The sequence below is a fragment of the Ostrinia furnacalis genome, unplaced genomic scaffold (genome assembly GCF_004193835.3).
Source record: "Ostrinia furnacalis isolate ACB-3 unplaced genomic scaffold, ASM419383v2 OfSCF4792, whole genome shotgun sequence".
Lineage (NCBI taxonomy): Eukaryota > Metazoa > Arthropoda > Insecta > Lepidoptera > Crambidae > Ostrinia > Ostrinia furnacalis.
The window spans coordinates 324,560-340,147 of NW_021135031.1; the positions used below are offsets into that span (position 1 = coordinate 324,560).

A 15,588-nucleotide genomic window follows, 5' to 3' on the forward strand; every position below is an offset into this window, starting at 1 on the left:
ACTTTTATTAATAAGGCGATAAGAGTCTATGCGGTTGGAATAATAAAGCATGAATATCATTAGAACTTACGCCATGAGAGGATTTACAACTTACAGGCCTTTTTAGGTCTTCGTATAGAATGATATCTTTGAAAATATATCCCAAGTGACACTGATAGTTTATGACGCGTTCGTGAACGAGAATTTATTTCGGCATCACGCGCTATCATTTTCGCTTACGCAAAAAGATTCGAGAGGGACTCGTTCGACATTAGATATGAAATCATTACTTTATGACAATCGTTAGTTATAATTTCGAAGCTCAAAACTATGTAAGTAGGTACACGCCTTTCTAAATGAATGGGGTCTAATTTTATTAGAGATCTCGGGGTCCTGTTTAGAATTCTAGTTAAATACATAAATTTAAAATTAGCTTTAAGTAATTAATCCCAGTTTGATTAAATATTGCAAGCTTGAATATTCAACACTAGGGAACATGACCTTGAACTCACGATAACTACACGAAAGAACCAATATAGAACCTCATCCTTTTTTGATGTCGATTAAGAAGGACGAAACTTTGATTGAATCGAAATAAAGGTAAGGCTGGGTTGCACCATCTTAATTTAACTTTGCCAAAATGTTAAAAATCTGTCAAACTACACGAAGCACCGGTTATCGTCAAAATTACCGCAAGTTAGGTGGAGCAACTCAGCTTAAGTTTTGTGGCTGCGCGTTTAAAACGTATTAGGTACTGTAAATTAGAAATTATTTTTCCCACACCCTAAAGATGAATTTATGTAAATGACTAAACAAATGTTGTAATCACCTTAATTGCTTAATGTATTAACGTAAACTTCCACGTTCCCCGATCGAACGAACACTTTACATAATTACGCCGTTCGAAGTTTAGTGCTTAGTAATTTATAAACCCGCCCTGAAAGGTTTATAAGTTTAATTAAAATGATAATTTTAAAAAGTATTGGTTTAGCAATAGTTTGGATAGGCCAACTTCACTTATTATTCTAAGTGTAGAATAAGATAATGTTTAATAATGTTTATAAATGCCAAAGTTATGAGGATGGATGAATCCTCAGGGCACTTTTTGTTATAGCTGCCTGATCTAGGATAGTTTATTTATTTGTATTTATTGGGCTATCAAAATGAGACACAGTAATACACAAAAAAAATAAGCTGAACGTGTTAAGCTATGGTTCCCTTAATTTTTAGTAATTGGTAATGCTGTATGGTTTTATCGAAAATTTGTAGTGTGGATAGTCTTCAGACTGCCAGCGATATACCTTGGTTTATTTTCCATTAAAACAGAAAAAAAACATATAGAAATATCAACAAGTGAGTCATCATCAAACTTCAAGCGAGCATTGTCTTCCTTCCATAACTTGTCCTCCAAACTCCAGCCATCGTATCCTCAGGCCATAGTTGCTCAAACTTTGTTACAACAATCCGTTCAAATACCGACCGGCAAACTTCAAACGCGTGTTGTACCATAAAAGCTAAAACTGCTAATGGACAAAGCATGGCGTGGGAACAATGGGATTGCATGGGAAGGGTTTAGAGAATTTGGGTTGAAATACCCACATATTTTCCGAGGGTATTATGAGGGAATGACGAGCGAGATTCCGAAGGCTGTTGTCAATGAATCATAATTTATAACTTGGTCAATTTAAAAGAAGGTTGCAAATAATTAATTGGTAGCAGTCGAAATATTTTAAATTATCCAAGCAATAAAACAAAGTGTGCCAAAAAGGTCCCTAACTCAGCATTATTTGTGAAGATTAATAGCGTATCTTAATGCTTTAAGGCTATCTAATGTCTCTGACGTTATAAAAAGTAATTTAAGATTGTCCAGTATTATACACAATTTATTTGAAAGATAAGGACAAAAGGAAAGAGACGTACAGGTTACCTTTTTATTATTTACTAGCTTTCCGCCCGCGGCTTCGCGCGCGTGGAACCCTGAACCCTATGTTTTTCAAAAATAAAATTTAGCCTATATTACTCGTGGATAATGTAGCTTTCGAATGGTGAAACAATATTTTAATTCGGCCCAGTACTTTTTGAGCCTATTCATTACAAACATACAAAAATAGGTACAAATCTTTCCTCTTTATAATACGAGTATTAGTGTAGATTTTGATGTTTGTAAGTGCCAAATATTGGTCAAAATTTATAAATATTTTCATTTTCACACAATAAAAATCATTATACAGGGTGTTAGGTAAATGGGTATATGAGCCGACACTAGCCCATGTTAACATAGGCATATAAATGGTATGGCGAAGTCAGAAATTCGATATCATCATTTTAATTTTTTTAATTTTCATACAAATCGGATTTTATAAAATTTATTTTGTATGAAAATTAAAAAAATTAAAATGATGATATCGAATTTCTGACTTCACCATACCATTTATATGCCCATGTTAACATGGGCTAGTGTCGGCTCATATACCCATTTACCTAACACCCTGTATAAAAACTACTTGTTTATGCATGCCAGTTGCATATCATAGCATATTTGCACGCTAGATGAATATTCAAACTTTAATTGACTGCCCGCATCGGCGGGCTTGAAAGCCGTTTACTACTTTGTTACAACTCTCCACGGTCTCCCCTTCGTCATAATTCGACCTCTCTTGATTATACTCATAAAACTCACTTTATTTTTACAAGTAGGCTTTTAAAAAGGACTTTTACACGTCCCAGTATTAACCCTGCTACTGCTTCGGGACAATAAATGGGAATTAGGAGAAGGTATATTCAGACTCTTTCATTTTACATTTCCTAAGCCATTTCAAATATATGGCTAAGCTATTATAGCGGTGTAAATAATTAAAATGTAATTAATCGAGGGAGGCCTGATTACCGATCTGGAAGGGTGCGGAATGGTTTCCGATATTGTTGGTCAGTAATTACAACCATATTAATCCCCGGATGAGGGGACACACTGCTGTTTCGGACAGCGAGCAATTAATGCCTTAGACTTATTTATAGTAAACTAGCTTTCCGCCCTCGGCTTCGCCCGCGTGTTATTTTGTCTGTCACAGAAAAACTTTATCACGCGCGACCCTGTCTCAAAAACCGGGATAAAAACTATCCTATGTCCTTTTTCGGGACTCAAACTATCTCTATGCCAAATTTCATCGTAATCGGTTTGGTGGTTTAGGCGTGAAAGAGAGACAGACAGACAGACAGACGGACAGAGTTACTTTCGCATTTATAATATTAGTATAGAAGTATAGATTGACAGGACCAAAAGGAATCAAAAGAACGGCGTTTCAGATTATGAAAGCTCGTTTCATGATCTGAAACGCGCCGATAACGAGCTTCAACAAACAGAGCTTTGAAGAATTTTAAGAACAAAGAGGAACTTCAATATTTATCCAATTCCAGACTTAAGATACTTTTATTGTCATCATCATTTAGCCAATATTATTATAACGTCCACTGCTGAACATAGGCCTCGGGACCAATGATTTCCACATGGCCGGTTGGTGGCAGCCTGCATCCAGTGCCTTCCTGCTACCTTTAAGAGGTCGTCGGTCCACCTTGTGGATGGGCGTCCTACGCTGCGCTTTAATATACTTATGATACTTTTGAAATACAGCACGTACTCACAAACACAAAATAATCTATAGATTTAACAAAGGACACGTGAAAAGNATGAAAAGTTTTTTGATAAACTGATTTGGTATTCATAAATGTAAATTATATCGTTAAAATGTCGGGCTGTGTGTATCGGTAGTTACGTAAAAAGCATCGTTTGTCTTCATCAGTTAAACTATGTGCGGGATACGTCCGCGGTGCCATAATCTCTTTCATATTTCAGCGGTACAAAGGGAATCGCTCTGTCCCCTTTGAAGCGGAGCGCTCCGCTCACTTCGCTCGTTTTGCTCGCTCAGCTTGAAATTAGTGCGAAAGTGCATAGGAACAATGGGCCTGCGAGTGAATAGTCTAGGTGACTTTTTTGAATTTCAATGATATGTTTGAGAGTTTTCTAATTATTTTAGAGGAATCTATCTATATTTATAAAAGCGAAAGGTCACTGACTGACTCACTCACTCATTACGAAATCTCAAAAATTACAAGTGCTAGGAGTCTCAAATTTTGCATCGATGTTATTTTTAGAACGTAGGTGCTCACTAAGACGGGATTTTGCAAAATTCAACCCCTAAGGGGGTAAAACGGGATCCACGCATACGAAGTCGCGGGCGGCCGCTAGTATAAAACATTATTATGTAGGTAGCGTGTTCAAGGTTTGATTTTGTTCTAATAGAAAATGTACATTTAGACAACGATATTGTATTGATACCTACTAATAAAATGGCAAGCAATATGACTGTAACTAAAAATCAATAGTAACAATTGCCCCAGTTGTAATAAACTTATTTTATTTACATTTTCCTTTGTCTGCTTGTTGCCAAATATCCGCTTTATTTATACTATCGACAATAATAGCACGATTTCAATATTTTCCTGATTTCTTTTATTAGTCAATATTTTCTATTATTAATATTTTTTATTCTCATGAGTAGTCCATAGATGTGAGTTTGCTGTATAGTATTAACTAGCAACCCGCCCCTGCTTCACACAAGTACGAACATTGACGGTCACCGACTCACCGTTCATCACTGTGCTGTATAAAATGACCTTCCGCCCGCGTGGAATTTTATCTGTCACAGAAAAATTTTATCGCGCGCGTCCCTGTTTCAAAAACCGGGATAAAAACTATCTTATGTCCTTTCCCGGGACTCAAACTATCTATATGCCAAATTTTATCAGAATCGGTTCAGTGGTTTAGGCGTGAAAGCAAGACAGATAACAGAGTTACTTTCGCATTTATAATATTAGTACAGATAGTCACGAACAATGCGTAATTTATTCCACTGTAATAAGGTTTAAAGTCCAATGATAATTTTTTTTACGTGATTTTACTACAGTGTACCTACCATGAGTTTACGTTAGGTGTGCTCGCTAGCGATTACGTCAAAAATCTCTATGAAGATTTTGTTTCTTGAAAGTAGCCGCTAGGGGCGCTGCACAATATGTCATACTAATTAATGTCATTTTTTTACGCAGTCTCTAGCGAGTACACCTAACGTAAACTCATGGTAAGCACACAGCTCTCTGCGGTACCTATACCACAACATTTGTATGGAAACCCGATCTCACAAGATCCTTACGCTCGAAGTGATTCCTGCATTTACGATCCATCCGGGCGGCAGTAAACTTCTCATAATACACCCGGGGAATCCCGGAATGTTGGCAAAACAAGAGAAATGACGTCATAAAGTTTGCGGAGATTCCAGGATGCACGTAACTTTGCTTTTTAATACATTGCTTTAAATGTTATTGTTGTACCGAATGGATATTGAATTGGGTGTTTACTTTTATTTGTATAATTGCTTAAATTATATCAATTTCGCTAATGTATTTCCTATTGCACAGTTAGGGGCTGAAACTTGCTGCTAGGTGATGATTTTCTGTAATACGTTCTTTGCAGGTAAGGAGGATAAATCAAGGAGCCTATCAAGTTGCACCTCATGGTGTTGTATAAGTGCTATTATTTTAAAATCTAAACTACAAACCTAATATCAGGTGAGATAGCGGTTAAAATCTGCCTATAGTTGACTGTAAAAGCTTTTAAATTCCTGAAACAAAATGTAGGTAAGTATCGTGTACCTAGTAGTGAACCATAATGGACATGAAATATTATCCATAGTTATCGTGAATTAATAATTTCTGATGCTTCATGCTGTTCAAAATGATCTGAATAAGCCATCGGTTCAGTTCGTATTAAAAACATTTCATATTTTTTTATTGGGTCACAAATCATCATCTCTTTAAGTATGGAGGTACGATCAAGCATTGAAAATGTAGTTACCTAAAATTTTATCTGTTGTAGCATTTACCAACTATAATAAAAACAAGTCTTTATGTTTTTACCTAATTTAAATATTTTGGGATCTGGTTTTAGTTTGCATTCGCATGGTGTCCCTATAGACACTCCATAAGCTCCCAATAGAGCAGCGTCAATATGTTTAATGCTTATGCAGCTATGTTCTAAAAGCTAAATCACTTTATACATATGGGCCCAAGTTCTGGAAAGTTTCGAACCCGACGGTCAAGGTGCTCCATCCATCTTGCGAGTTCGACGACTTTACTTTATGTAATTAGTTTGTGGGGGGGGAGGGGGATACATTACTCAGGTCTTCAGTGTCCATGCATTCGCTTTTGTGGCTCATTTTAAATGGAATTAAAAGATGTACTGATGAGATGAGATGTGATGCAGGCTATTCTTGGAACTAAATGAATTAAGCTTGTATTGTTAATGGAATGAATAAAGAGTTCAACTTGTGGAATTGTTTTTTCGAAATTTTACTGTACAAACATTTAACACCTACGCACAAGGCAAACTTACTTGACTTATTGGATTCTCTTTCAGTCAAAGGAAAACGGAAAATAACTCGAATAATATACTTGCTAGGTATAGATAAGATTTTCTCTACGAGACTTATGCCCGTTCGTTCATTTCAGCCAAATGACGTCCACTGCTGGACAAACGCCTCCCCAAGGTTTTCCACAATGAAATGACGTCACAAATATTACTATGAGAACTCACAGTGCTCGTGGACGCACAGGATCACACACGAACCAATCACAGAGCTCTATTCAACGATGTGCGTTCGATTTGCTGCTTCACTTAAGCAAGTATCGTTTGTGAATACGGGCGTTAACGGATGTACCTGATAATAACGTAAACCCCAAAAACAATCCTAATATGTTGCACAATAAAAACCCGAATTTTCTCTACAACGGCGAGTAAAGCTCCCACATCTAACTTCTCCTGGAACCTAAAATCGTTTTCCGACGCAAATTTCATTCCAAAACCGTGTTTAGCATATTTACAATGTATCCAAAAGCAGGAAAGCTTTTTATTTGATCACCTAGCCGTTCAAAATGTTTGGCTCGTTTGGACTTTTTATCTATGCTGTTGGAATTTTGCTGAACCAAATGTAAAATCTGGAATAAAATTAATATTTGAGTGGATTTTCACGTCCGGAGGTAATGCAACTAACTAATGTATAGCAGGAGACAATGATGTGTGAATTAATTTTGATAAAATGTATGCGTAGTTGGGAAATGTCTAAATAACTCATTATTATATCGTTCGTTTCAGCCAAATGACGTCCACTGCTGGACAAAGGCCTCCCCCAAGGTTTTCCACAATGACCGGTCCTGCGCTGCCCGCACCCAGGCTCTTCCCGCGACCTTTAACAGATCGTCGGTCCACCTAGTAGGAGGCCTGCCCACGCTACGTCTTCCAGCCCGTGGTCGCCACTCGAGAACTTTCCTGCCCCAACGGCCATCGTCTCTACGAGCTATGTGCCCCGCCCACTATCATTATTATATAGTCATTTTATTTTTGTAGGTAGGCTTTTCAAAAACGTCCCAGTATTAACCCTACCACTGCTTCGGGACATAAATGGGCCAGTGCTGAGAAGCGCTGTAGTCTATTAGGTTTGTTCGTTCATTCGTTTCAGCCAAATGACGTCCACTGTTGGACAAAGGCTTTCCAAAACCCACGGTCGGTCTTTTTTATACTAAGGTAATGAAAGTTAATCGCTCATTACGGAGATTGAAAAAGTGGAACATAGTCATTTGCATGTTGTATAACTTGTTTATTAGGTATCATAAATTCAAAAGTCTTTAAAGCTATAAAATTGTTCGGTAAAGCTATCAAAAAACTTTAAGTAAAATTGAAACTTTTAAAAAGATACACAATTTTATTCACCTGAAAGTTTTTGCAAGCCGCCGTGGCTTTGAAATTTAATCTTGCCTATTATCTAGATACGCAACACTGCAATATGTTTTCAGATATTAAAGTTTACGTCGCAGAAAGTTTATACTCGTAGCTCTACAATATTCTCATACGAATATACTGGTGTTTATAAACTTGCTTTAATATTGTTTTACATGTGCCTACATTTATCACAATAAACATATTTTGAATTTGAATTTGTATTATTTCTACGATTATACCTACATTTTGCATTGCATAATATAAACAGCTGTTGCTTTTTAACAAACTAGCTTTTGCCTGCGGCTTTACCCGCGTGAAATTTAGTTTGTTACAGATCGTCATAAATGTATGTTATTATGCTATATGTTTTTATGGGATATAAACAATAATACTGTAAAGTTTCAACAAAATCCGTTCGGTAGTTTTTGCGTGAAAGAGCAAAAGAGCGTTTCGCATTTATAATATTAGTAGGATAACGTAACAATTATAGAAATACACCGCAATTCGGATTAAAATCTATTTATTAATCCAAATTTAATAACGCACTCAGGCACTGCGGTAACAGTATATGTTATAAATGTAGACAACGACACATTAAATACTTAGATATAGTTACACTAAATGCTTTAGATATAGTTACACTAAATGCTATTATTGTATAATGTCAGCCAAGGACCTTCTATCAACGGGAGCGCGTGGTAAGTAACTTGCTTCTGAATGTATGTAACTTCCTACTTTTTTATATTTTTAAACCGGCAGACAGTGGTGACTGAGTTTGTTGCGGCGCTTCTTCTCAGCACTTGCCAAATGTTTGTCTCGAAGCGCTGGTAGGGCAAAAAAAGAATGAGACATGTATAGGCTCCTTAAGAGCATTTGACGATTTGCAAGAACTAATTTAATTAGTCTAAACAAATAAAGATAATTTTGATTTTGATTTTGACCTTTTTGGCACAGGACACTTAAATTTATTTTTAATTTTGATTTAATTATGTTAAGATTTATTTTTTTCTTTTCTGTATTTTTCTTCTATTGTGTACTAAATAAATGACATTCTATTTTATGCTTTAACTCTAATGGTCTAATCAAATCAAATTAATTATTAATATCAAATGTAAAAGGTCAAGTTTTTTGGTAATGTATTTTTTAACTTGCTCTATATCCTAAACCTTATTCTGTAATTTGAGGGAAGCCCGTGATTCTAGCGTGCTTATTAAAAGTTAGTATGAGTTTTTAAAACACAAACATGAATTAACCCGCTACCTGCTCGTAGCTATTAGAACCGCATTTTGAACTCTAATGAGATGAAATATGGTTAAAAACAAATGCACAATATTCTTATCTATGCTGGCTAAAGGGTTAAAACATGAGCTTAAAGTATAACCGTGGGAAAGAGCAAGCTAGTTTGCTGGCAAACAAAAGTCAGCTTTAATGAGTTGGCAATTGGCAATTACATGGATATGAACATCAAGGGGTTTCTCCAGAATATTATCTACACTTACAAGTTATTGAATAATAATATTATTATTATGTTCTTCGATGATTAATCAATATGACAGAGATCGACTATAAGAGAGATAGATTTTAGTGATTGGGACAATTAGGGTCTTATTCTACCCTCCTCTTCTTGTCGTATCATTATCTATATCATTTCAGCCACCACACATTTCACACACAGAACATGGAAAGAGGTTTCTATGTTCTGTAGGCCTCCCTCAATGATTTCTCTAGAAAAAACTCTTTTAAGTAGCATCGGTAGTTTTGTAACATGATGTAACTTTTTGACCACCAAGAAAACAGACATGACACATAAAAGAGAAAAATACCAAATCGAAACGGCACAATAATGGTGATCTTCTTGCTAGGAAGCGATCTTTTCCAGACAACCCAGACAAAACAAATATTTACGATTTTGGCCTACGTTGACGGATTGAAACGATATTTTGTGGATTGCATGGTGCTAAGGCAAGGTAGAATTGAGATGTGGATAAGTAGTAACTTACCTAAAAACAACACTAGTCTCCTCAGCATCTATGTGCAGCGAGTCCGTCAGGGCCCACTGTAGCAGCACGCTCCTGCTGGCCAGCGGCCCGCTGACCACGCGCGCTGGCAGGAACCGCCTCCTCCCGGGCCCGCGTCTTCTTCGCGACCCCACCGACCTGTTAATAGAAGAAAGTGGAATTTAGAATATAGTCGTAGGCTTCAATGTATCCTAAGTTTTACATTCTTATAAGTGGAGGCCACGTATCGGAAAGCGCAGCGTGACACGTCCACTACGTCCATCCACAAGGTGCACCCGCGAGATAGCAGCTAGGAAGGCCCTGGATGCAGGCAGCTACCAAACGGTCAATATGGTGCCTATCATACTATTGAACTTGGCTTTCATCGTGTAGAATTGAATAATTGGTAACGGCCTGTATCCAGAGCCTTCCTGCTACTTTTATGAGTTAGCCTGTCTCCCTTTGGATTTCTAGATTGGCCGGTTGGTAGCTACCTACCATCCAGCAGCGCCTTCCTGCTACTATCTGTCCACTTTGTGGGTGGACGTCCTACGCTGTACTTGGCGGCATGTGGTCTCCACTTCAGAACCTTGCTGCCCCATTGGCCGTTACATGTAACCTTGTCAGTGTGTTCTAACATAATAGTTTATTGAGCATACCTTGACCCTCGGCCCCTCCTGTACCGGGCTCGGAAGTAGTACCCGCTCGGGCGGAACTCCTCGAGCCAGTAGTGGGCGCGGTCGGAGCGCGGCACGAAGTAGGGCTGGTCGTAGCACGGCCGCTCCTCGGTGGAGGTCGGCGTGAAGTTGCCTCGGACGAACCGGCTGACGGTGGTGTGCAGCGAACGGTCTTGGAGGACGTTGAATGCTGAACATACGCCTCCCCTAATGATTTTTAGGTTAGCCGGTTGGTTACTGCCTGTATCCAGCACCTTTTCTGCTACTTTTATGAGGTCGTCTGACGCTGCGCTTGCCAGCATGTGGCCTCCATTGCAGAAACCCGTTGACGGTGATGATCTTGGAGCACGTCCACTGCTGGACTTAGACCTCTTACAATGATTACCAGATTTACTGATTGGTAACGACCTGCATCCAGCGTCTTCCTTCTACTTTTATGAGGTTGAATGTTTTCCCATTGAATTCTAGATAGGCCGGTTGATAACGGCCTGCATCCAGCGCCTTTCTGCTACTTTTATGAGGTCGTGTGTCTCCTCATTGATTTCTAGAGTGTTCGGTTGGTAACTGCCTGTATCCAGCGCCTTCCTGCTACTTTTATGAGGTTATCTGTCTCCCCCATTGATTTTAAGAATAGCCGGTTGATAGCGGCCTGCATCCAGCGCCTTCATGCTACCTTTATGAGGTCGTCTGTCCACCTAGTGGGTGGATGTCCTAACCTGTGTTTGCCGATATGTGACCTCCACTCCAGAACTGCTCCATCAGCCGTTACGTGCTACGTGTGTTGTAAGATTATGGATAATTTAGCATACCTTGACCCTCGGCCCCTCCTGTACCGGGCTCGGAAGTAGTACCCGCTCGGGCGGAACTCCTCGAGCCAGTAGTGGGCGCGGTCGGAGCGCGGCACGAAGTAGGGCTGGTCGTAGCACGGCCGCTCCTCGATGGAGCTCGGCGTGAAGTTGCCGCGGACGAACCCGCTGACGGTGGTGTGCAGCGAGTAGTCTTGGAGGACGTTGAATGCTAAACATTAGCCTCCCCCAATGATTTCTACTAGAGTGGCCTGGTGGTAGCGGCCTGCATCCAGCGTCTATGTTTACATAGGCTTCCGTTATGGATTCCTAGATTGGCCGGTTGCTAATGGCCTGTATCCAGCGCCCTTCTGCTACTTTTATAAGGTCGTCTGTCTCTCCATTGATTTCTAGATTGGCCGCTTGGTAACTGCTTGTATCCAGCGCCTTCTTGCTACTTTTATGAGGTAGTCTGTCTCCCTATGGATTTCTAGATAGGCCGGTTGGTAACTGCCTGAATCCAGTGCCTTCCTTTTCTTTATGAGGTAGTGTGTTCACCTTATCCTATGCTGCACTTGCTAGTATGTGTCTTCCACTCCAGAAACTCGCTGCTTCATCGGCCGTTACGTGTAACGGTTACCAGATTGACTGATTGGTAACGACCTGCATCCAGCGTCTTCCTGCTACTTTTATGAGGTTGTCTGTTTCTTCTAATGATTTCCAGACTGACCAGTTGGTAGGGGCCTGCATCCAGCGCCTTCCTGCTACTTTTATGAGGTCATGTGTCTCCTCATTGATTTCTAGATTGTCCGGTTGCTAACGGCCAGCATCCAGCGCCCTCCTGCTACCTTTATGAGGTCATCTGTCCACCTTGTCCTACGCTGCGCTTGCCAGTATGTGGCCTCCACTCCAGAACCTTGCTGCCCCATTGGCTGTTACACGTAACCTTGTCACTGTGTTCTAACATTATAGACGCAATAGATTATTGAGCATACCTTGACCCTCGGCCCCTCCTGTACCGGGCTCGGAAGTAGTACCCGCTCGGGTGGAACTCCTCGAGCCAGTAGTGGGCGCGGTCGGAGCGCGGCACGAAGTAGGGCTGGTCGTAGCACGGCCGCTCCTCGATGGAGGTCGGCGTGAAGTTGCCGCGGACGAACCCGCTGACGGTGGTGTGGAGCGAACGGTCTTGGAGGACGTTGAATGCTGAACATAAGCCACCCCCAATGATTTCTACTGGAGTGGCCTGTTGGTAGCGGCCTGCATCCAGCGCCTATGTTCACATAGGCTTCCCTTATTGATTCCTAGATTGGTAGGTAGGTAACGGTCTGAATCCAGCGTCTTCCTGCTACTTTTATAAAGTAGTCTGTCTCCCTATGGATTTATAGATTGGCCGGTTGGTAGCTACCTACCATCCAGCAGCGCCTTCCTGTTCCTATCTGTCCACTTTGTGGGTGGATGTCCAACGCTGAGCTTGCTAGTATGTGGCCTCCACTCCATACCTTGTGGCCCCTACTCTAGAAACTCGCTGCTTCATCAGCCGTTACGTGTTACGTGTGTTGTTTAATATTATTGATAATGGGGATGTTGCCTGGGTCAAAAAGCAAGAGTTTTAATTAGTCCGTCAGTTAACTTATAAAAAAATACTTTACACGTATTTTTCACTTTTTCAAACTAATGAAAATTTAAAGAGATATAGCGCCCCAAAGTTCATAAGAAGAGGCCCGTGACGTCAACGCTTGCTTAAAAATGCCGCACGTTGTGACGTCGTGCGCAACTTCAACGCACCATAACTATGTAATTATTTGTTAGATTGACAAATAAAATTATATGTGTCCAATATTTTTTGATATTAAACATTACGGACTAAAAAAATTTTTTTAGGCAACTAGCCTATTATTGAGCATACCTTGACCCTCGGCCCCTCCTGTACCGGGCTCGGAAGTAGTACCCGCTCGGGCGGAACTCCTCGAGCCAGTAGTGGGCGCGGTCGGAGCGCGGCACGAAGTAGGGCTGGTCGTAGCACGGCCGCTCCTCGATGGAGGTCGGCGTGAAGTTGCCGCGGACGAACCCGCTGACGGTGGTGGTCTTGGAGCACGTCCACTGCTAGACATAGGCCTTTTACAATGATTGCCAGATTTACTGATTGGTAACGACCTGCATCCAGCGTCTTCCTTCTACTTTTTTGAGGTTATCTGTCTCCCCCATTGATTTTTAGATTAGCCGGTTGGTAGCGACTTGAATCCAGCGCCTTTCTGCTACTTTTATGAGGTCGTGTGTCTCCTCATTGATTTCTAGAGTGTTCGGTTGATAACGGCCTGCATCCAGCGTCTTCCTGCTACTTTATAAGGTTGTTTGTCTCCCCTAATGATTTTTAGAGACTGGCCAGTTGGTAGGGGCCTGCATCCAGCAGCGCCTTCCTGTTCCTATCTGTCCACTTTGTGGGTGGATGTCCTACGCTGAGCTTGCTAGTATGTGGCCTCCACTCCAGACCTTGTGGCCCCTACTCTTTCTAGAGTCTCGCTGCTTCATCAGCCGTTACATGTTACGTGTGTTGTTTAATATTATTGATAATTATTGAGCATACCTTGACCCTCGGCCCCTCCTGTACCGGGCTCGGAAGTAGTACCCGCTCGGGCGGAACTCCTCGAGCCAGTAGTGGGCGCGGTCGGAGCGCGGCACGAAGTAGGGCTGGTCGTAGCACGGCCGCTCCTCGATGGAGGTCGGCGTGAAGTTGCCGCGGACGAACCCGCTGACGGTGGTGTTGAACAAGTAGGAAGACGGTAGATGTCTTCTGCTGATTATAAGCCTCACCTAGTGATTTACAGATTGGTGGGTAGGTAACGGCCTGAATCCAGCACCTACCTTCTACTTTTATGAGGTTGTATGTTTTCCCATTGATTTCTAGATAGGCCGGTTGGTAACTGCCTGAATCCAGTGCCTTCCTTTTCTTTATGAGGTAGTGTGTCCACCTTATCCTATGCTGCACTTGCCAGTATGTGGCTTCCACTCCAGAAACTCGCTGCTTCATCGGCCGTTACGTGTAACGGTTACCAGATTGACTGATTGGTAACGACCTGCATCCAGCGTCTTCCCGCTACTTTATAAGGTTGTTTGTCTCCCCTAATGATTTTTAGAGACTGGCCAGTTGGTAGGGGCCTGCATCCAGCAGCGCCTTCCTGCTACTATCTGTCTACTTTGTGGGTGGACGTCCTACGCTGAGCTTGCTAGTATGTGGCCTCCATTCCAGAATCTTCTGCCCCATCAGCTGTTACGTGTGTGTTGTAAGATTATGGATGATTGAGCATACCTCGACCCTCGGCCCCTCCTGTACCGGGCTCGGAAGTAGTACCCGCTCGGGCGGAACTCCTCGAGCCAGTAGTGGGCGCGGTCGGAGCGCGGCACGAAGTAGGGCTGGTCGTAGCACGGCCGCTCCTCGATGGAGGTCGGCGTAAAGTTGCCGCGGACGAACCCGCTGACGGTGGTGTGCAGCGAGTAGTCCCGGAGGAGGATGTCCTCGGATTGAAGATGGACTGGAAAGAGAGAGAAGTTTTTTAATGATTTTGGTTGTTTCTGAACCTTATTTCTTACAATGCATGCTATAATGGCTTGTTTTTAGAACAAACGTAGTTAAACATTACTATGACGTCTCTCAGTGCGCTTGGACGCACAGGGTCACACACAAACCAATCACAGAGCTCTGTTCAACGCTGTGCGTTCGATTTGCTGCCTTACTTAAGCAAGCATCGCTTGTGAATACAGGTGTTATTTCTTACTATGCATGCTATGGGAGTTGACCCCATCAAACTCCAAGCGGTCGCATATGACCGCGCAACAATTGATACATTTTGTATCTTGATTCGCGTGGCTCTTTCGTCGTTTTATTACTATAATATATGGGATAATAATACATCGTGTTGATTACCCAATAAATAAACTAATAATTGGTACTAAAAAATCTCATTAGAAAGAAAGAAAAACAGGCTATTATTTCGACTATTTTAATATTTAAGGCTGAAGCAAAATTCAATTAAATTATTTATTTATTTGTTGAGGTTGGTTAAAACCAAGTATAAAAAAAATCTAACAAGAATCCCGCTTCAAATCTCCATAAGACGACCCACTCTCAAGCTCTCGTAAAGTATCAATAAAACAGTGCTCTAACTTTCCCTAAGCGCACTTCCCACGAATCTGTCCTTTACTTATCTCTTTACAATCAACAAAGAATGCCGATCAGGCGAGCGATACGGCGTTTGTCGCGAAGGACCCGGGGACGCCCCGAATGCCCGGCGAAGGCCCCATTTCCGACGCCCAATCGGGTGCAAACG

The 15,588-nt window shown here is 41.3% G+C and overlaps 1 protein-coding gene across 1 annotated transcript in view; it reads right to left on the bottom strand.

Moving 5' to 3' along the window:
• LOC114360023 (uncharacterized) overlaps nt 1–14,858 on the bottom strand; it is an 88,419-nt gene extending 73,561 nt beyond the window's left edge. Inside the window, exons 1-8 of the mRNA XM_028314576.1 lie at nt 14,852–14,858; nt 14,571–14,793; nt 13,848–14,054; nt 13,170–13,334; nt 12,259–12,423; nt 11,288–11,452; nt 10,461–10,847; nt 9,805–9,960 (exon numbers count right to left, since the gene is read on the bottom strand). Coding sequence (XP_028170377.1) covers nt 9,805–9,960; nt 10,461–10,847; nt 11,288–11,452; nt 12,259–12,423; nt 13,170–13,334; nt 13,848–14,054; nt 14,571–14,793; nt 14,852–14,858 — 1,475 coding nt within the window. The remainder of the gene's footprint in view (nt 1–9,804; nt 9,961–10,460; nt 10,848–11,287; nt 11,453–12,258; nt 12,424–13,169; nt 13,335–13,847; nt 14,055–14,570; nt 14,794–14,851) is intronic.
• Nucleotides 14,859–15,588: the final 730 nt, after the last annotated feature.